The sequence below is a fragment of the Rhipicephalus microplus genome, chromosome 8, assembly GCF_043290135.1.
Source record: "Rhipicephalus microplus isolate Deutch F79 chromosome 8, USDA_Rmic, whole genome shotgun sequence".
Classification (NCBI taxonomy): domain Eukaryota; kingdom Metazoa; phylum Arthropoda; class Arachnida; order Ixodida; family Ixodidae; genus Rhipicephalus; species Rhipicephalus microplus.
The window spans coordinates 36,584,188-36,605,473 of record NC_134707.1 but is presented as its reverse complement, the minus strand read 5'-3'; the positions used below and the strand labels follow the sequence as shown (position 1 = coordinate 36,605,473).

The 21,286-nt window shown below is 42.9% G+C and overlaps 1 protein-coding gene across 1 annotated transcript in view; it reads left to right on the top strand.

Moving 5' to 3' along the window:
- The window catches only part of LOC119165775 (uncharacterized), a 120,956-nt gene extending 107,584 nt beyond the window's left edge, over nucleotides 1-13,372 (top strand). Inside the window, exons 6-8 of the mRNA XM_075871552.1 lie at nucleotides 6,457-6,562; nucleotides 9,014-9,076; nucleotides 13,214-13,372. Coding sequence (XP_075727667.1) covers nucleotides 6,457-6,562; nucleotides 9,014-9,076; nucleotides 13,214-13,271 — 227 coding nt within the window. The 3' untranslated portion in view covers nucleotides 13,272-13,372. The remainder of the gene's footprint in view (nucleotides 1-6,456; nucleotides 6,563-9,013; nucleotides 9,077-13,213) is intronic.
- Nucleotides 13,373-21,286: the final 7,914 nt, after the last annotated feature.

Sequence of the window (21,286 nt, the reverse complement as noted above, 5' to 3'; positions counted from 1 at the left end):
TTGCCGTTCCGTCACAGTGATGCCTAATTTCTCTGAGCAGAAGTCGATTATTTTCTGCTCAGATTTTGCCCAGTATTTCTTAGGTTCATCGTCCAGTCCAAAGAAAAGAAGGTTATAGCGCCGTAATCTATTTTCAGAGTTGTTACACCGCGACGAAATTTCTGTCACTTGGCTTGATACTGTACGCAGTGCATTGGCACTTGCCTCGGTTACACTTGTGTTATGTGGTGACGTGGTAGTGTTTTCCAGGGCCGCGACTCTAGCCATAAGCAACTGAATTTCCTTGGTGGCTTCAATATGCTTCTCTTTCAGAGCTTTCAATTCGGCTAGTAAGGTATTCTGGCTTTCTTCAAGCTTCCGTATGGCGTCTAGAGCTTGAGAAAATGTGTCGGCTTCAGTTTTCGTCATAGGGCCCGGGTTAGATTCCACGTCACCGGCGAGAAGTAACAATAAAGAGCAGAAAGCGCGGCACTTCACAAAAGAAACATCTTTCATACGCTGTATCTTATCTATGAATTCGGGTGGACGCGACACCGCAACTAGGACATAATTACTAGTTCTGTAGCAAATGGCACCTTTCAGGTAACTAACCTGTAGGAGCAACCATCGTAAGTTTGGCATGCTTGGCGCGATGTCGTGCCCGAAGTGGACGGCTCCTGGCTGGCTTATGAATCCCGCGCCGTCTGTGCCACCACCTGGTGCCGCGATTCCAGGTTGCCAATTTTCCAGCGACTCTAGCTGCAGACTGCACATAGTGTCATCTGTTAAGCGGCTGAATACGGCGAACGGTTTGGAAACCTCCCCAAGAGACGTATTTGAATGCCCTGAGTCTGTATTGAGGAGCAAGTACGGTACATTTATCGAGTTGGGGATGTGAGTGCCGACATGCCACTAATGAAATTCTGAATCGAGATACAATCCTATTGGGATGTATGAGGTGCTTGTCACATGCAAGATACTTCAAAGAGGAAAAAAAACACATTTGTTCGCTTTTAAGTCTAACGCAGAAGAGGAGTGAATGTTTCCTGTTGTGCCTCTAACAAAAAGCGACTTGAAGAATTGATTGTCGTAAGAACTTCTCCTGATCATGAGGAGGAAAGTAGGGCTGCGTACGAAAGACATTACAAGCTCTACATTAACCTGATTAAAAAAAGTTGGCCCCGTACCTGCATGTTACATTACAAATGCCGTCGAAAGACGTCTGTAGAGAGTGAACAAAACGTACATTTGTTGTTCTGCGCAAGAAAATCGGTTACTGGTATTCTGCAGGCGCTCTGTTAGAGTGCCTCGAGCGTGCAGCGGAGGCGAAGAGCGCATCAAGTCACGTCCCACGTGAGACATGAGTGCTATATGGAAGTTATCCTGGAAAACAAAGCGCGTGCGCCCTGCGCGCCCGTCTCGAAGGCGATAAGGTGTAGAACGCAAGGCGACGGGTAGGTGCCACCACCGTGTCGTCTTAGCAAATCGTTGTTAACACTTGCCTTTTGGTGCAAGCGTTACATGGTTAGCGCAACGTGATAAACCCTATGGTCCTTAGCGTTACTTAAGTATACCTTTTCCAGTAAATGTCGCACAGACAGAATACTACCTGTTTATATTGTGCCTCAGATACGCGCAATAATTGTTTTTTAATTGACAACCGCACAAGTAAGAACGCTGAATCTTGAGCAATATTGGTGGGCGCTGCGGATGGGGCCTTCCCTTTGTAGTATCGTTTAGTCACTTTGGTGCCGTTTAGGGTACCATTAGGGGGACAAACAGACCAGGGTACAGACAGACAGACAGACAGACAGACAGACAGACAGACAGACAGACAGACAGACAGACAGACAGACAGACAGACAGACAGACAGACCAATCTTTTTTCGTCGGAGGTCCACACGAAAGGCCATCGTCTTCATAAACTGCGCTACAATTACTGCGAAATACGAAGTACATTGCTCACTCTACGTTAACAGTGCCGCGGGACATGCTGTCAAAAGAGGCGAGAGAGGAGGAGCATAGGAGCGAAGGGAGGGAAAGGGGACGCACAGCAAAGGTTGTCTCGCCACACGCTGGATTGAGCTCGACCATACGACACTGCGCTTCTAAAAAATGACCACCATATTCACAAAGTGAATGATGTAACAGGAACCTGCTTGGAGTTGCACGGGGAGTTTCTATAGGAAGGCTTCTTAACGAGCCGGCGCATGATTCGTATGTACGTCGAAGGCAGCGTCGTTGGGCATGTACCGCGGCTTGCATTCCCCAGTGTTGACAACGTCGATCGGCACCTGCCCCTCTGTGTCATAATGGCCACTGCCGTGAGCAAAATGCCTGACACTCATAAGTGGCAGAGGTGGAGCTATCAGCGTTGTACGACGGGGCTGAGAGCACACAGGTGAGGGTGCTTGGGAGGATATCGCTACCTGTGCATAACACTCATCGTAGGAACTTGTCACGTACTACTGCACCTACGAAGCGACGATCCTCAGCCTGCCGGGCTACCTGCGTATCTATCTATCTATCTATCTATCTATCTATCTATCTATCTATCTATCTATCTATCTATCTATCTATCTATCTATCTATCTATCTATCTATCTATCTATCTATCTAGCTAGCTAGCTAGCTAGCTACTTACGTTTGGGTGCCGGCGTGATACGCCCATTAACCTAGGGTGAACAAACAAAATACAACATATCCATGGACCGAATGATGATGAGTGAGGCGAAGCGTCCGTCAGTCTGTCCGCACTTCCTTCCATTCGTTCATTGTTGCTTCATCCATTCATGCGTCAGTGAATGCGTCCATCCATGCGTCCTTCTGTGCGTTCATCCACCCGTCCGTGCGTCTATTCGTGCGTCCATCCATCCGTGCATGCAACCATTCATGCGTTCGTGCCTCCGTCCGTGTGCCCGTACGTCTGTGCATTTGTTTGTCTGTCCATGCGTCTGTCCTTCTGTGTGTCTGTCCACGCGTCCATCCGTGCGTGCATTAGTACGCATGAGCGTATTCATGCACCCGCTCGTGTGGCCGTCTGTTTTCGTTCATCCGTCCATCCATCCGTCCGTGCATCTGCCTGTCTGTCCGTCTATTGGTCCGTCCACGCGTCAATCTATGTTGACCATCTGCTTGTCTGTCTGTGCATCCGTGCATTCGTCCATTATCTAGTGAACACTCTAGGAACCACCATCTCACATCTTTTCATCATATATTCATGATATAAAAGTGCCGCCACCCAGCGGACATTTCAAGAACTAAACCAGAGAAGGCTACCTACTACAACTACGATGACGAGTACTACTACTACTACTACTACTCATACATCGCGGGCGCACAACCCACGGCACAAGGATCTTCACCTTTAAAAGTGCTTGAAGTCACGAGTCACGCAAGATGTATTTTCTTTACATTTTCATCATCTCTCGGTGCTTACATTCCGGCACTCATCGCTAAAAGAGGAGAATGCAAATGCAGTGTGCGCAAATTTTTGTAACTCCACTCAGACTGAACGGATTCTAAAATTGTTTTCAGGAATGAATTCGTGAGGCAATAAGCTGCCTTAGTGAATCCGTTCAATGGCCACCTGAAAAGGTGTTGCAAGACATTTATAGCTGAAGCGCATTTTGACTGAGACACCTGTTGCTGTGGTTATGAAAACCAAACGAATTACGCTTTTTATTATTTCACTTCTTGATGTGATTGGTATATGTTCGTATAAAATGTATTTGTCTTTTATAAATAGTAAATACATAAATATTGTTCATGTGCTTTTGCAAAATACGGAATCTTTTCGTATTTTACAAAGCACCGAATGTCAGAATGAATGAAATTGGCCTAAGAGCATGATTTTTGTTATTTTAGGAAGCCATTGTTCGTAAAAGAAACTGGAGAGGGGCCGTACACTTGTAAGTAAACCAAAACCATTAAATTGTTGATGTAACAATTTGGTGCGTTTTTTTTTTTTACGGATGAAGGCTGCACTTAACTGAAGGGGTCCTGATCAGAGTTACGCCTTATTACTTACAATATAGGTTGCAGTTTGCAGTAACAACGCCGATTAATAGCGGACCTTACAAAATTACACATCATCTTCCCGTAAGGACCAATATAGCGAGATGCGAAAATATCGCCGTGGGTGCGCATCGAGTTTCGTTTCACTTGTGAACACAACTCAGGCCACACCCTGACGAATGTTAGAGCGAGAATGTATTGAGGAGAGAAGAAGCCTGAGCACCGTCGAACGCCAGGCGTTGCAACGGCCTCGAACGTTATCTTGCTCTGGTCGCTGAGAGTTGCGTGCAATCATTTGCTGCACGGCACCTTCTGCGTAGATAAACAGAGGTGAGGAGGAGAGCACACAGTTGCGAGGGAGAATGTAGAATGAGGAATAGTTACGCATGCGCGGTATCGTCGCAGACGCCGCCGAACGGACACTATGATATGTATGACACTATGAATGAGTATAATAAAAAGGCGGGAAGAGTAAGCGAGAGTTAGGAGTAGTGGATGTGTGGATGAATAGAATGGGAATGTGGAAGAAAGAGAATAAAGCAAAGCATAGCCAGTCTATTATTTTATTGCCGTGGTCAATTGAATGTAGTAAATAGTACAAAAATGCAGTCAAGGTTACAAGGGAAGATGTGTATACTCGGCGACGACTGTTATTGGCCCAGAAGGAAACTCTACGGAGGCGAAGCATCCGCACAAGTAGCACTACACAAAGTAGTCCAATTTGACACGGGTCTCGTAATGCTGTGGAAGGTGACGTGGGTGCACCATCAGCGTTTCATGTAGACGCAGACGCCGCTTAGCGTTCGAGGTATACGTAAAAAGGCGGAATTTTCTCGGGTGTTCAAGAACGACACGCCTCATAAAATAAATCAAATGATATACGAATATCTCCTGGTGTGAGCTGTGTCCTGTCTCGAATAGGTCTACGTAGAAAATAAAGATTGAAAATTTATATTACCCGTGGAGATTACAGGTGCTATTGTGGAACTACATTTACTGGCGGTAGAATGCACGCGATTTTGCTCTGTGGCTTTCTTTCTAATGCCAAGAAAGAAAGAAAGAAGGATAGGTTGATGAAAAGAGAAGACCCAGCTTCTGCAGCCTTAATCGGAAGCATGGCTCAGCGTTTGTGGGGAGGGATGAGAGTATCAAAGATATAGAGGAGAGAGAAGAATAAGAGAAATGGCGTCCATGACCGGGAGCCTGGCGGTCAGCTTTTACAGCTGGTTGTCCTGCTAGTGAAAAACCGCATTGAACACCAGAGTATGGTGCCGTGCAAGGACGAGGAGGTCCCACTATGTATCCGCGGGTAGACCATAGCGACGGAGTGCGGCGAGCAAGACGGCTCTTTGTACGCGAAGCGCTGGGCAAACCCACAACAGGTGCTCAATAGTTCCCGCTGCTCCACACGCACTCTACGCAGGGCACGAGGCTTTCGCAAGCCAGTGACTACGAACTGCAGGCCAGGAGCAACCGATGCACAAACGCAGTAGAAGGGGCCTGTGCCTTCTGGTGAAACCCTGGTCAGGCAGCCGGTTTGGGGATTCAATCCTGGCTACACGTTCGCCAGGTTAGCAGCGTAGAAACAAAAGTTGTTGCCGATTGTAGTGAAGGACGAGAGAAAGAAGAGAGAATAAGTGAACTCCATCGCAAATGTAAGCCTGTTCTCTCACCGTGGACAGCGAACAGCTTTCGCGTATCCAACGCCAGCGCACGCTTACCTGTGAACGCCTTCTCAGCCAAAGCACAAGAGAAAGATTGCTCGGCACGTTTCACTATTTTACCGTTGAGTTAGGTTGCATATATTCATACTGTATTGCGTATCTCGCAACTTGACGCGACCGAATTTATACGCGGTCACAGAAACCAGCGATGGTGGCCCCGCTGAAGCACTGTTTCATACGATGACCGGAGAAATGCTCCGCTCAATTCAAACGCCATTTTTTATAATTAAGAAACAATGGTTTTAAAAGTAAAAAATTACGCGAGATAAGTAAATGCAATTCTAGAATTGATATGGCAATAACTTTCAAGACTGTGCGCTAATTATTGAATTAAATATCCACCCCTTGTTTGTTAGATTAAGCACACTGCAAACATTCAATAATTCTTAAACTTTGATACATACCTAACGTTGCGCCTACGTTATGGCTGCAGCATGCATGAAAAAAAAAATTATGTGCCGTATTCGCATAGGAAATAGCCACAGGAAGTGCAATTCACACAATCGGCAAGCGCTTCCTTGTAACCAGAAGTCACGACTGCAATATAGTTCTCATACGTTGCACTTTGGCCATAATTACTCGTGACCCACAGCCTTCAGGACATCTTGAATGAAAGATCAGTATGGGAAGCATGCAAACACAAATGCAGCACGCAATATAAGATATCGCTAGACGTAGAGGCGAGAGCACAATGTTATTATTGTATGGTAACTTACAATGACACTTTCCTTTGCAGACTATGGCACATTCAAAACATTTTGCAGTATATTGAAGAGCGCCGTTATCGTGCATCATCAGAGTATGAACGACCCAACAAATGCTATAGGAGGGACGGCATGGATGTAAGTCTGGACTCCTAGTATCCATCTCATTTAACAGCGAAATTATAAAGGTCGTTGGAGAACGAGAAACATAATCACACCGGGGCACGTAGCATATGACACAAGACTGTCGAGGTCACGACGCTAATTTAAAAGTACATATATTAGTGACCCTAGTGACGTTTAAGGGGGACCATTTTGCATTGAGGTATTAGTTTCTGATGTATAAAAATTGTCATAAGGTACCTGTGTGCGAGTGATAATGTTACTATGTCCTAAATCATGCTATTAGTTGTTCATTGCCTATACTTTATTGTTGAAAACGTGCCTAAATTCGCATAAAAAAGAAGTTGAAAGAACGTACACCACATGTGGTCAGTTATCTATTATTTTAACTTTACAGAAAAGTGCTCCGATGGTGTGAAGCATCTATAATTAAGGTGAATGCTGAGAGTGAACAAACCCTAAAACATTAACGTCAAGTGAACTACTGCAGATGCTATCAAAGTGCTAATGCGCAGCTTCAAAAAACTGCTTCTTTTCATTTTCAATACAGAAAATTTAGACTATAAATTTTAATCAGATCCCATCAATAATTTATCTCCAGGGGACCACCCAACACCAAGAATTAGCTCACGGAAACTGCATATAGTTTTGCGAAGTCGGGAATATAATTTTTGTGGAACGCTGCAAATTCACGTCCGCACAATATTATTACTAATGACGGCCATTTTTCGTTGCGAAACCCCAAAGCACGATAATGATTATCAGAGACCACCATGAGATCTACTCCAGAAATTAAGCCTGCCAGAACTTCTTTGACATTCACTGACGTCACGCCATACACGGGTTTCTACCACTTCCCCTCCATCAAAATACGACCGCCTCAGCTTGGATGAAATCAGCGACCTCTGGGTCAGCAGCTGAGCACCTTCACTATCACTACCATCATGGACGTCGCAACGATTATCTATACCCTCAGGCAGAGAGAGTGTGTGGCTGTGGCTAAACTCTCATATCTAAGAAGAGGAATAGAGGCAAACCGTGACGTTGTAGCCTATCGTGAGAGTAACCAGAGTGCCTAATAATAATAATAATAATAATAATAATAATAATAATAATAATAATAATAATAATAATAATAATAATAATAATAATAATAATAATAATAATAATAATAATAATAATAATAATAATAATAATAATAATAATAATATTATAATAACATGTTTTTCTTACCTCCCCAAACCACAATATGATCATGAGAGTCGCCGTAGGGGAGGGCTCCATGAAAATTCGATCATATTGTGCCGTGTAACATTTTCTGACATCACACTATAAACGGGTCTCTAGCATTTCTCTTCCGTGAAAACACGACCACCTTGGCTTGGATGTAATCCGGGACCTCTGGGTCAGCAGCTGAGCACCTTAACCGATACACTAAGATCGTGGACGTCGCAGCGATTATCCATAGCCTCAGGCAGGTACAATGCGTGGCTGAGGCTAAAATCTCATATATCTTTATAAGCAGAGGAATAGAGGCCAACCGTGACGTAATAGGCTAGCGGGAGTAACAAGAGTTCTTAATAATGATATAAATAATTTATAATGTGTCACGTCCTGAAACAGCATTATGATCATGAGAGTCGCCGTAGTGGAGGGCTCAAGAAAATTCGACCATCTTGTGCCCTGTAAGATGTTCTGACATCGCACTATAAACGGGTCGATAGCATTTCTATTCCCTCAAAACGCGACCGCATCAGATTGGAACAAATCCTCGACCTTTCGGTCTGAGCACGCTTAGAACTGCGCCACAGGGGTGGACATTGTGCTCGACAGCACTCTCCTTGTGGCATGACAGCTTTTGTGTGTTACGCAGTATTCGTTGATGCTTCCAACAGCTGAATACCAAAGCTGTGATGAAAAAGTTGTCTGACATCAAATTTCGGCAACATGGAAAGGTTTTTTTTTCTTGTGCGAGCCATCCCGTATTTTTTAAACCCCGCCTCTCTGGGTGTTTTTCGTTGCTCTAGCAATAAATTCAACAGTGTCGACAAATAAAGTGTTAATAAACAGGAACAGCGCATTCATGAGGTTCCAGTGCATTCACGTTCCTCGAGAATGGGTGTGTAGTGGACGCCCACTTTAAAATGGTGGAGGTTTGTTTTCACAGCAGCTCCACCAAGAAAAATTATTATAATTTATGGATTTATGTCGCTTCGGCAATAACGTCTTAGTGAGCAAAATATACGTACGAGCAATTTTATAGTTGAATCGGCTTGCGTAATCAATATGTACTAATTGCACTACATAATAACAGTGTGTTCGAAAATCTTCCAACGGCAAGTTAACGTAAAGCCAGAAATTGTATCACCGCAAAGGCAACGCGAGAAAAATCCTAAAAGTCTGTACACATCACGTCTGCATCTCACCCGGAGGCATCCAAGTATTCGAATTTCTACTCTATTGCAGGTTTGGTCTAACGGGTTATGACTCCGTCGAAATGGATTTCTTCACCATGCTGTGGGTGTTTCAGTAAGTTATACATGAGCCTTTCGGATTACCTAGACGACCTATTTTCGCGAACAGTAGTGAAAAAAAAAACGTCGTGTCGCACACCCTTGGCGCCTTCTGAGTAGAGCTTGTACAGCGTTCAGGTTTCCAGTGTTAAATAAGCAAATTTTGTGCACTCATCAGCGTTGCAATATGCTGCTCTATTACACTTTCGAAATATGGCCAGTATCTTTGCAGTTATGTAATGATAAAAAAAGAAGGCTGAGTTAGGTCTAACCAAATCGTTGAAACAAAGCAGTGAGACGCACCTTGACGAAAGATTTGTACGCTTCTAAAATAGACTCAGGGAGCTCGATTAGCGCCTGCGCATGTCGGCCTAATAGTACCAACCAGTCAGGTTAATTGTGATTTTGGAAAACAAAACATCGTTTCATGTATGTCTGCAATTGGTACAGACAGCCCGGAAGTTAATAGGAAAAGGTTTTCACCACTTTCTCTCTCTCTCTGTCTATATATATATATATATATATATATATATATATATATATATATATATATATATATATTTGTGATGGTTGTGGCAATCAGCGGTTGATTTATTCGCAGAAAAAGATTCTGGCCGTCATAGAAGCAACTGTCGGGTTAGACTTGTTGTGTGTTTGCGAAGTTGATTTGGCCATTTAGTAACTTTAAGTGCTTTATAGCTAAAAAAATGTCACTAAATTTTGTTTTGCGAGTTTATGTGCGTCTTGTATGTCTTCACTACCACTAGTTGTGTGGAAGACTACCACTTTCTTCCACTAGTTGTGTGGAAGAAAAAATAAAGCTTGTGTAATAACACGTAGCGGGTGGTTATTAGCGAGTTTTAAGTGTGAATACACTTTATAAGCGACCCCAAACCATCCACCGCCGTCGGCGGCGTCCGCAGTCTCCTCTCTATCTTTAAAAGAAAAAGGACTTGGCGGGCCGCAGCGCGACGCTCTACGGAATAAGCCACGGACGCGACGCTGATATCGGTGTCAGTAACGCGCCTTATACCCCCTCCCCCTTCGCTCACTCCTCCGCTCTCGTCGCTCGCTGCAGCTGCGCGCGCACCCTTCTCTCTCGCGCGCCCGCCTTCTCTCTCAGTCTCCCGTCGAGAGTGGGTCGTGAGGGGGAGTAAAGTTAAAATCCGTTGGCATTCGCCAGTTAGTTAACGTAAACTTCCCCGTGTGATCAAATTGCGATTCCCAGGAACCATTACACCATAAAGGCACCATAGTGTGATTAATAAATATAATAGTGCGAAATAATAAATACTGCTCATAGCATCACCCCGTGCATTCGCACTTAACCATGCTCACCCTCGGGGAAATGCTTGGGAGTTTGTTTTTTTTTTTTTTTAATAGAGGCACCAGAAGTTTGAGGCCCCGGAGAAATGGCGTCAAGGCAACGCATGCGCAAAACCGAAACCGCGTTTGGGTTTTGGATTGGGGACCCTATTTCTCACGTTTAGCGGGAGCATGAAAGCCTGCCCCAAAAGTTTTGGGTTAGACAAACGTGACGGCACGCAATGATGTGACGGCTATCGGCCAAAACTAGAGTTACATGAAATATGGGGAGTGTCCAAAGCACCGCACACCCTATTCGAAAACTCGTTGCTTTTGCTTGACCCAAAGCGTCCATACGTAAAAGACTTTGGGGTCCCAAGCTTTTGGGGCCCCTATTCGAAAACTCCCTGTTAGTATACAGTTGAGACACGAGAGCCTATTCAAGGACTGTTAGAAGGGTTCGTTTGTCAACAAGGGAAAGTAGTACTGAGCTAGAATTTAAATAACCTCTTACTCCAGAAATACTACAAGTACATAAAATAGAAATCTATTTCGACAGATATATCAAAACAGAATAAATACGTACACGTACTAACACATTGAAGTGACATTTTAGCTGTATTGAATTCGAAAGAATAACGTTTTCCGTGAATCACCTTCAGTGGAAAGTTTGTGTCGACGCGAAATAGTGGAAGCATTCACATGAAGAATAGCACAGCTTCTGCATGGAGACAAAGGAACTCTACGTACTCTTCTATTTCCGGCATTACCATGTCTGAAAAATATTTATGCTATCGTCGCGAAACGAGATTTTGGTGGTGAAATGTCAACACCGGTTGGCTCTAGCATTCTAATTGTCTTACTCCATTAAATATGATACCTTGCATGTTTTATAAAATGATAACGCAAGGACTTGTTTGAAGGGCTGCGCATAGCCTAGAGACTAAATATACCCACATATTAACCACGATGTTTGACCTGACGGGCAGCACAGTATGTGCAACTTACAATATGCACTTATTGTTGGGTGCAGAGAATGATTAATACGATTTGAATATCACGATAAGTGGCGTTCATTCATGTGAAATTATTGTAACGTTTTACATGAAACGGGCAGTTACCTTCAATATATATTCAACAATATTCACCTACCTTTTGTTCCATGCGGCGTCTCTATAAGATCATACCCAATGCTTTATTCAAAATAATGGCAAGCACACTCGTGGGCTATCGAGTTCTAGCACTAGGAATAATTTTATTTTCGTGTTGCTGTCGGAATACATGCATTGGGTTGGAAGTCACCTCAGTTGTTTTAAGTGTAGATTATTCAGCAACTTTATACGTAGCTAAGGACACATCGTCTTGGGCCTGAAAATATTACGATAACATGTATAATCCTGGTAATACTGGTCAGGCTTAAAAATATAAATGTGCACATCGGACAGTATATGTCATACTGTGGCAAAGTTAATGTGACTTGTATATAGGGCATGCACAAGTTCGGGACATCTCGCAGCGCCATCGTTTCGATAAGAGTCATTGCCTGCCGTAAATAATGTCGAAAAGACAAACAAAACTATAACTGAAGAAAAAAGTTGTTGACGAAAAACGACACACAATTATATGAAGTAGAGACCCCGGAACTCTCTGGTATAGTTACAGTGTCGCACCACAAACCGCAATACTTCCCAGAGTGATTAGTGTGTTAAAATGGGGCCCACTGAGTGGGATAAATTACCAATGAGTGGTGCTAAATTGTCTGGGAAGGCAAATACAGTTGGCAGTACAATACTGCGAACATACCAGAGTGTTACAGTAAATTTTTGCTGCACATCGCTGACAGTAGTTTTATATAACTGGCCGCTTTCGTCAGACATGGCTTTTTAGCATGAAAGCGTTGTATTCTGGGATCCACCAAGATTTCAGTTACGTATATCTGTCACGGAAGTAACGTCTGAAATGTAGACCTTCAGATCTCAAAAAGATAAGTTTTGTCAACGGGTGCTGAACAAACAGCACCTCGGTCCGCAGCAAAAGGAGCTAAGCACGCTATCTACTGCTCCACCGTCACAAATTCTTGCGGCTTCACAAACACGTCTTTTATAGCTCAGAGTTACCTCTGATAGTGGTCTTCGTCAGATCAGTGGTGTCGCCATCTTGGAGCGGTAAAGTGGGGTAACTTATTATTGCTCTGATCCCTGCAACGTGGGTGTCATATTTTAGCGCGATTTAAACAGAGTGTTATTTTGGCAATGCCCTCACATGCCTTCAGTTGGCGACTTTAGTCAAGGCGTCGTGGCGTCCCTCGTTGCATGCACGGCCTGTTCCCGACTCATTTGACTGTAATACCACCTTCCTCGCTCCCGCTCACCCAAGAAGAATCGCAGCTGAGCTACAGTATATAGTTTCCTATGTATACTGTTGTTTACGAGACCAGAGACGCAAAGCCCTTCAGTGAGCGTGAAAACGATGGGTATTAGATGGATTTGTTTAATCTTCGCACTTTCTGCTCTGTTTGGCTTATCATGGCCTGGAGCTGCTTTCTCAGGAAACACCAGCCAGCAAATGTTCTGCACTTGTATTCACCATCTTTTAGACTTACCAATCTACTCATGAAGTTCAAAATGGTTCGCTCCTTTACCAAAACAAACCGAAACAACAATAAACAAAACCACTAACAAAGACTAGGCAAGTATATGTACTAACCATCACTCCCATGGTCGCTGAAAGATTCGTGGCTGTGAATTAGAGAGTGAAATAACTTTTTTAGGTTCACAATAGCCACTGTACAATTTTTATAGACAACTGCTCTAACTTTTATTGAAATATTTCTTCAATCCCACTTCAGACGTTGCCCGAAAAGCAATTGCCCGGCACACTGCACTACGCAATGTCCAGCAAAATGAGCTGAATGAAGACGCCTGGATGAATTTTCAACTATCAAATAAAACAGGGGAGTGGTATGGGGAGTGGTATGGTATGAGTTAATAAAGTACTTTTTCATGCATATCTTGTGATATAAGTAGTACATCTACTGATGGTCCACCGGTTCATCTTACAGTGAAAGCTGTGATGAAAGCCCAACAAAGTAGTCGTGGTTGTCTGCCACCACCACTGGTGTCCACAGCCGCGCAATAATAAAAAAATGCAAATAAGACAAAAAGCAAAAACGATGGAACGGGGTTAAAGCGTGGATTCCTTTCGTGATGGCCTCATGTTCTTTTAATCAGTGACGCTAAAGTTTGAACCTCTGTTTTAAACTGATCTTTTGCCTGTAGGATAACGAATTGCGTGAACATGCAGAATGAGGCGCTTTATAACGGTAAAACAACAGCCAAGCATCACTCATAGCCAATTGCGTAATGAACATGTCGTTAATTGCTCAAACCTACTCCAAAAGCCTCAGAACATTCTTCTCCAACGTCAACCATATCATTGAGAAACTGTGTGGAATGCCACATAATTGTCTAGCCGGTACCACACTTTTTCGAAGAAGGACGACTATTGGCATAATGAATGCTTCATGATATTCATTGCGTTGTCAGTAGCATGAGACTGCGATTACAGCAGTTGCACCAAAAGTGAAAAAAAATGCTCTACAAAGGTCACTTTTTCAGCTTGCGCTGTGACTGTGCTGCGCATTTCGCGCACGCCTGGTAGATCTTTTTTTTTTGTTTTTTCCCACTACAAAAGACGGTATTGCTCGAAAGAACCACGTGCGTAAGAGAGGCTGCCTTTTGCTTACGTAGAGTTCTGCTATTCACTGGAACGACTGGCGCTGTAAATGAACAAGAAACTGCACGCGCTGGCATGTCAGTAAACTATGAATATACCCCTCACCCTCATCATCATTACCAACCTAACTACGCCCCATGCAGGGCAAAGGCCTCTCCCACGTTCGGCCACGACACAGCTTCACTACACTGCATTGCAAAGAAATTAGGCCCTCTGAGGTTATATGCGCATGGCTCTTATTGAGCCTCGCACCCATCCAAAGTTGACTACTGTGAACCACTCTGGAACCTGGATTGCTGTGAATAACAGCACAACGCCTCAGCAGTTATTTTTGAACACATGGGTATTAGTTTCGCCACTCACTTTTCCGTCTTCATTCGCCCTCCCCCCCCCCCCCTAAAACAGGTTGGCAAACGAGAATTTCAAATAAACTAAGACACGGTAGCTTTGTTAGTTTTCACGGCTCCTGAAAATGTTACGCGAGTAAATGTTTCATTCAGAAGACGCCAGAACTTAGACGCCCACCCTGCATTACCCAAAAGAAAGTGCCTACAATATTGCTGTGCTCTCGAGGATCGCAAGAGATCAGAATGATGTTTCCTCCCAAACGGATATGCTTCTAATATTCGTTTAAATATTTGGTTGGTCATAAGAAGTCGCAAAACAAAACTGTTAGGCATGAGAACACAGTAAATCAGTAAACTGGCAGCTGTAGCTGGAGTTTTTTTTACGACACTGGAAGACCGATATCCGCTAGAGTTACGCCAGAAGCGTGATTGATGTCTCCATTCGAGATATACTCCCCCAGAACGAGTTTCTAATTGTTTACGCTGCACTGGCGACTGACTCGGCGTTATGAAAATGTGGCTATAGTGGACTATACAGTTTTTTTTTTTTGCCAGGTGGATTGCAGGACACTAAGTGGAGATAGTCGTTCGTCAATGAAATGAGAAAATGGAGACACATGCACTCTCAATGAAAAAATTTTCTTTTTAATTATAATGTAAGACGGTGGTCATTTAAAGAAGTTCAGAGTGCTTCCGTGACACTTTAAAAAAAGAGTACGTCTATAACACGCCATATGCTCGTTATTAAACATGCACATATTTTAAGATCATTTCTTTTAAATTGTAAAGTTCCAGGATAGTCAGTTGAAAAAAAAAACGTTCAGAGTACTTCTGTAATACTGACCATTCCGAGGAGCACCCTAGACCACATCATCGCTAGCATGTGCCCAGCCATTCATGGTAAACACAGCGTACAGTTGAGGAGCCAGCGTCTGCCCAAATTAACTTGCAGATTTAGCGAACATCGAAAATCAAGGAATAGGAGGCACAAGAGCGCAAAATGCACATTACGAAAAGTCTGTTCTGAAGCTGCGTTCTCCGTGCACATTCCAAGGTGAATCCCCGCACCACAACGAGTTTCATATTACACGATGTGCATTCATAAGGGGTCAGTAAGTCATGACGAGAGCGCAAACAGAGGAGACAACGCCTGTGCTGTTCTGCGTGCCCACTTTCAGCTGTCATAATACATGGCTTAGTGGGCCAATCGTAACTTTGAGTTTCTCCTATATGAAAGCTTTTCAGCTTCTATATTTTTGACAGGGTGTGATAAAAACCCGCAGTCGTATTAGGATACAAAGTAAAAATGAAATATAGTTAAGAAAATTCAATCGGAATAAAGTAAGTATTTTTAGGGAAAAAAGTGGCCCATATATTGACAACTGATTCATGAGAGTTTCCAGAAAGGGGGAAAACAGTACCGTTTTCTCATGATGGCACTATCTCGTTATCAAATGAAAGATCATTTTCGAATAAACTGTGGAGCCAAGTGACACACAGAATTCTTCGAGTTTTGAAGAGGAAGTTGGAGCGCACTTCGTTTTAACAAAGCACCACAACTTGCAGTTGAGTTTTTTTCGAGCCTTCAAAACACTTTAGCCTATTCCGGTAAACTTACTTCACTGCATGCGTCAATCATGTTTTTTTTTGTCCATTTGGTTGTTTTTAGTGCCTAAATTCAAGTACAGACTTTGTCTGAGCCTGTGCATACTTGCCAAGAAGTATGTAGTCCCAAAAGAATATTTCAAAGCGTCAAAGTCCGCAATGGCACTGAACAATAAGAACAACTATCACACGGGATCATTGCGATCCATTTATCAGTGAAGTTATTAGCGAAGCCTAAAAAGACACGTGATCAGTTGATGCTGTAGTCATCTCGGTCCAGAACATGCAAAAGAGAATATTGTATAAAATTTGATTTGTAGGTTTTATTTAAGAACGATGTAAATTAAGTTCTCTTAAAAACTTTAGCAACACCTAACGCCAATGCACCAGTGCATCGTCCCTTCGAAAGCCTGGTCACACAATTTTCCTAGGGAGTACAGAAGCTAAGGGAAGAAGCGAGTGACCTAATGTTGTGGAAAATTCAATGTTTATTATTGGAGATTTTTTTCTCGTGCCGGAAAAGACGTCTGTGTCGCGCGTTTGATTACAGGTTTAAGCATATGTATTGGCCCTGCATACCGGAGCACGCCCACGCAATGGCATTCTTTTTTTTACAAATTGCCTTGTGAGAACAGTATGAGCTCAAGTGGAACATATATATATATATATATATATATATATATATATATATATATATATATATATATATATATATATATATATATATATATATATATATATATATATATATATATATATATATATATATATATATATATATAGTGAAATATGGTGTATACCTAAGGGCTCCTTTTTTCGTGTTTTGACACAATAATAATAAGATCTAACAGACAATAATGCCAAGGAATGTACAGGGGAAGTTATTAGAACCAATGGAATGTAAATAAGAAGAAAGAAAAGTGGGCGAAAAAATAACCAGCCTTGTATATATATATATATATATATATATATATATATATATATATATATATATATATATATATATATATATATATATATATATATATATATATAATATTATTATTCTAGAAGGAACATTGCATAGAGGTATAAGTAAATATATATCAGAGCGCTTATTCTGAATACATGTTGCAAAATAGTTTTTATAGCGAACAGACAGAAAATATAAGAACTTCAAACCTATACGTAATGTACGGGATGTGCGAGAAGGACAAGTAAAAACCCCCTCAGGCAAAGATTCGTAATATGAATTCAAGAGCTCATTGAACAGAATTAGCAGGAAGTAAATGATTTGGTATGCCTAGATATTCGGTTTGGGGGAATGCTTGTTTCATTTCATATTGCATTGGAATACCAGCGGGGTTGGATAGAAATTTATTAACTTCTGGGCTTTCTCTTGCAGTAACACAATACACTATTTATTTATTTATTTATTTATTTATTTATTTATTTATTTATTTATTTATTTATTTACAACCTACTAATGCCACCATGTTCATTGACAAGCGAAACTACAAAGTTTGAATTCACAAAGACAATTGGCGCCGCAAGGCAGAGAAGCTCAGAAGAGGTTAACAAAGCATAATTACGGCGTACGGAGCAGAAACCTGGAGACTTACAAAGAGGGTTCAGCTTAAATTGAGGACGACGCAGCGAGCAATGGAAAGAAAAATGGTAGGTGTAACCTTAAGAGACAAGAAGAGAGCAGAGTGGATTAGGGAACAAACGGGGGTTAAGGATATCATAGTTGAAATAAAGAAGAGGAAATGGACATGAGCCGGGCATGTAGCGCGTAGACAGGATAACCGCTGGTCATTAAGGGTAACTAACTGGATTCCCAGAGAAGGGAAGCGGGTTAGGGGCAGACAGAAGTTTAGGTGGGCAGATGAGATTAAGAAGTTTGCGGGTATAAATTGGCAGCAGCAAGCACAGGACCGGGTTAACTGGCGGAACATGGGAGAGGCCTTTGTCCTGCAGTGGACGCAATCAGGCTGATGATGATGATGATGATGAATTACGGCGTAAATAGAGGTAGAAGTACAGAAGCCGCGCAACCTGTTCATGTAGCAAGATGATACAGCTAACCGGATAGTGCTGCGTATATAGGATGAAATTAACCTAAACCTTAAAAAAAACACATATCCACTTAAAAATAATACTTCCAATAGGAGTGCGAGAAATAACAGGCATTTGTAGAAAAAAAAAACTCGTCTGAAATACGTGATCATGACGCAGGTTGATTGAAGACTTCGTATGATTTTGGACTAACTACGGTGCACTTAAATCAACGTGCCGCTGATCTTTGCCCTCTTCGAAGTCCTCGGGCTTGAAGATGAAACCGAGCGCTCGAGATTAGATGAAGGGATGTGCCCAGAGCCTGTGGCGTAGCCTATTACTGTAAGCCATACTTCCCCACGCCGTCATTAGCGTAGCCAAAGGGCTTCAACCTACTTCTGCCTCCACCCTACCCACAGAAAAATACTTCTTGCCATGCCCCTGCCTAAGAAGCAAACTTTCGCCGGAAAGCGCAACCTGCCGGCGAGAATGGCGTAATAAGTATTCGAACAGCAGTACTTCCAAATGCAACTATCTATTTCACCTGTAGGATTCATTCTTCCAACGCTATCGAGGTTCATATAGATAACTGCGCCACGGACGGGACGCGTGGAAGGAACGAAACGTGACAAATGGGCGCTCTACTGTCGTTCCTTTGTCTGCTGCAGAATTTGCTCAAAGAACCCGTACCAATTCGCTGAGCTTTCAACACTTGTTATGCTAATGAGAAGGGTAATTCCGAGACAACTCAATATTTAGCGGCGAAGCTCACAAAAAGTGGTGTAGACAAAATAGCGCACCTTTCTGTGTCGACCACTGCGCAAGACACGTGCTGGTCAAAAAGGCGTCGAAACTCGGCTTGTGCGAAGGAACGCTCTCGACCAGAGAGTACAGCAACGGTGCACACGCTTCAGCCCGGCGAAAGCATCTGATAACTATCGAAGGCCCGAAGAAATTTCCAAGACAACACAGGCTTATCTCTGGAAGCTATAGCAACCGGAGCTTTGCTTGAAATACGAAATCCAGACCGCTACTCTAGGCGAGTGAAAAACGGCCAAATACTGATCGACAGCTTCGGTCAGGCACGCCGAGTTGGCCACGTGATCGTCTGTCGCGAAGCTTGGTCTAAGGTGGACGCTTTGATTGGGATAACATGAGATTATAATTTTCGGTCCCAGTGCTTCGTTGTGGCTACGATAAAAAGTGCTGCTGCCATTTTACTAATGGGAGCGGGTCGTCTCGGCTTTGTTTGGGAAAACCTTCTCGCGAAGGTCCTGGCCAAGTAAATAAAATTGGAGGGGGTTCAACGTACCTGAATGATAACATTACGATGAACGACCTGGTGAAGTTCTTCGGAAATTTCGCTCTTCCATGGTCGTGTACACGTTAACAAGGTGCTTCATTGGGCTAGTTGGTGCTGCATGGTAGACAGAGAAAGGGCTTAACAGCGTTAGTTCAGCGCTGTGTTCTCGTCTCTTCTATCCTCTCCTGTCGTTTGCGCTGTTAAGCCTTTTCTTCGTTTAACATGTACCCGTAATCACTTCTAACTACACGGGTCCTAAGTGCATTCCTTGACGATAGTTCCATCAAAACAATCAACAATTGCATCCATGGTCTCACACAGCTACGTCGAAAGTCAAGGTAATATTTATTGTTGGGTTTGAACATCACAAAACAGTCATGTGATTACCAAAGACGCCATAGAGATCTCCAAGAATCGCGACAGCCTGGACTTCTTTAACGTGCCCCTTAAACTAAGCACACTGCAAGGATTATCGCCATCGTCTTAAGATATGTGGCCGCTGTAGCCGGTATTCAATCGTGTTACCTGCGGGCCAGCAGTCGGGTGCTTTGATGACTGGACCATGATGGCGGGTCATAAATCGAGGTAGCACACTCTTATAAAGCAGCTTTCTTCGCTTGAACAGTGACAGTATACCTATTCTTTTGTCCTCAATTTTCAGTCCGCGAGATCGGCACACGAAAAAACCTGCTACAACGTTTCAAACAAGATGATAATGATTCTGTTCGGGGAGTGATTTGCGATGGCGTAACATACCTATGTACAACAACTGTAGCTGACGTTTTTCGAACCCGAAGAATACGGATGATAAAAAAAAAATCCCACTGTGTGTCATACAAAGTACAAGCTTACTTGTTCTGATAATACATTCTCAAAAGCATTTGCGGGATAAAAAAATATGCTTCGCACAGCGTTTCGCATTGTCAAAAGCATTGTTACCATTTAATTATCATTTCAGAGAAAAGAGGAACATTTGTGGTAGATGCAGTGTGAACACTTGAAAGCAGCATTTGAACCGCGAAGTATGGGCGGGAAGGAGTAGAGAGAGCGAAAAAGGTAAAATATTCACTTCCGGCAGCACATTGCACACACGATGCATTGCTAAAAAACTGTGATGTTTATGCCGCAGCAAGCAATAAGAAAAATCTTAAACGCAGTGTCTGTTCACTATGTGAAGACCCGTTTATAGGTGTGAGTGAAAATGGAGTCGCCCTTGCCAGAAGCAGCCACACACACACACACACACACACACACACACACACACACACACACACACACACACACACACACACACGCACACACGCACACACACACACACACACACACACACACACGCACGCACGCACGCGCACACACACACACACGCACACACATGCACACACACACAAAAGAAGCAGGAGCGAATGACGCAGTATAAAGCTGGTGGTCGATTTATCTAGAAAAATGACATCAGTGGGGGTACACGCTCTCAAATGTACGGCAAATTGAATTAGCGAATACGACGATACAATGCATGCTGTGTTCACTGCCGTATGAGGTACAGTTTGGCTCAATAAGGCAGATACTGTTAAAAGATGTCACAAGTGAACCACATACAGTCATAGATGTAGCCTGGTTTCTGGTAGGATTTGTAACATACCTCAAGAAAATGAAAACATTTCTTCTAGTCTTCGCATGTCAATATCGTTAAGAGAGGAGCATAGAACAAAGCTTTATTGTCTGCATTTATTCTCAAAGACTGGATGCCGTAAGCCTATATGCTTTAGTATTAATTATTTATTTTTTGAAGTGCAGAAAAGGTTTACGCTGATCGAAGTATGACGTCACTGGCAGCCTCTCCGCTGCCTTTGTTAGAAGAACAAAAAGAACAAAAGTTATTTTGAAATGCCTTTTG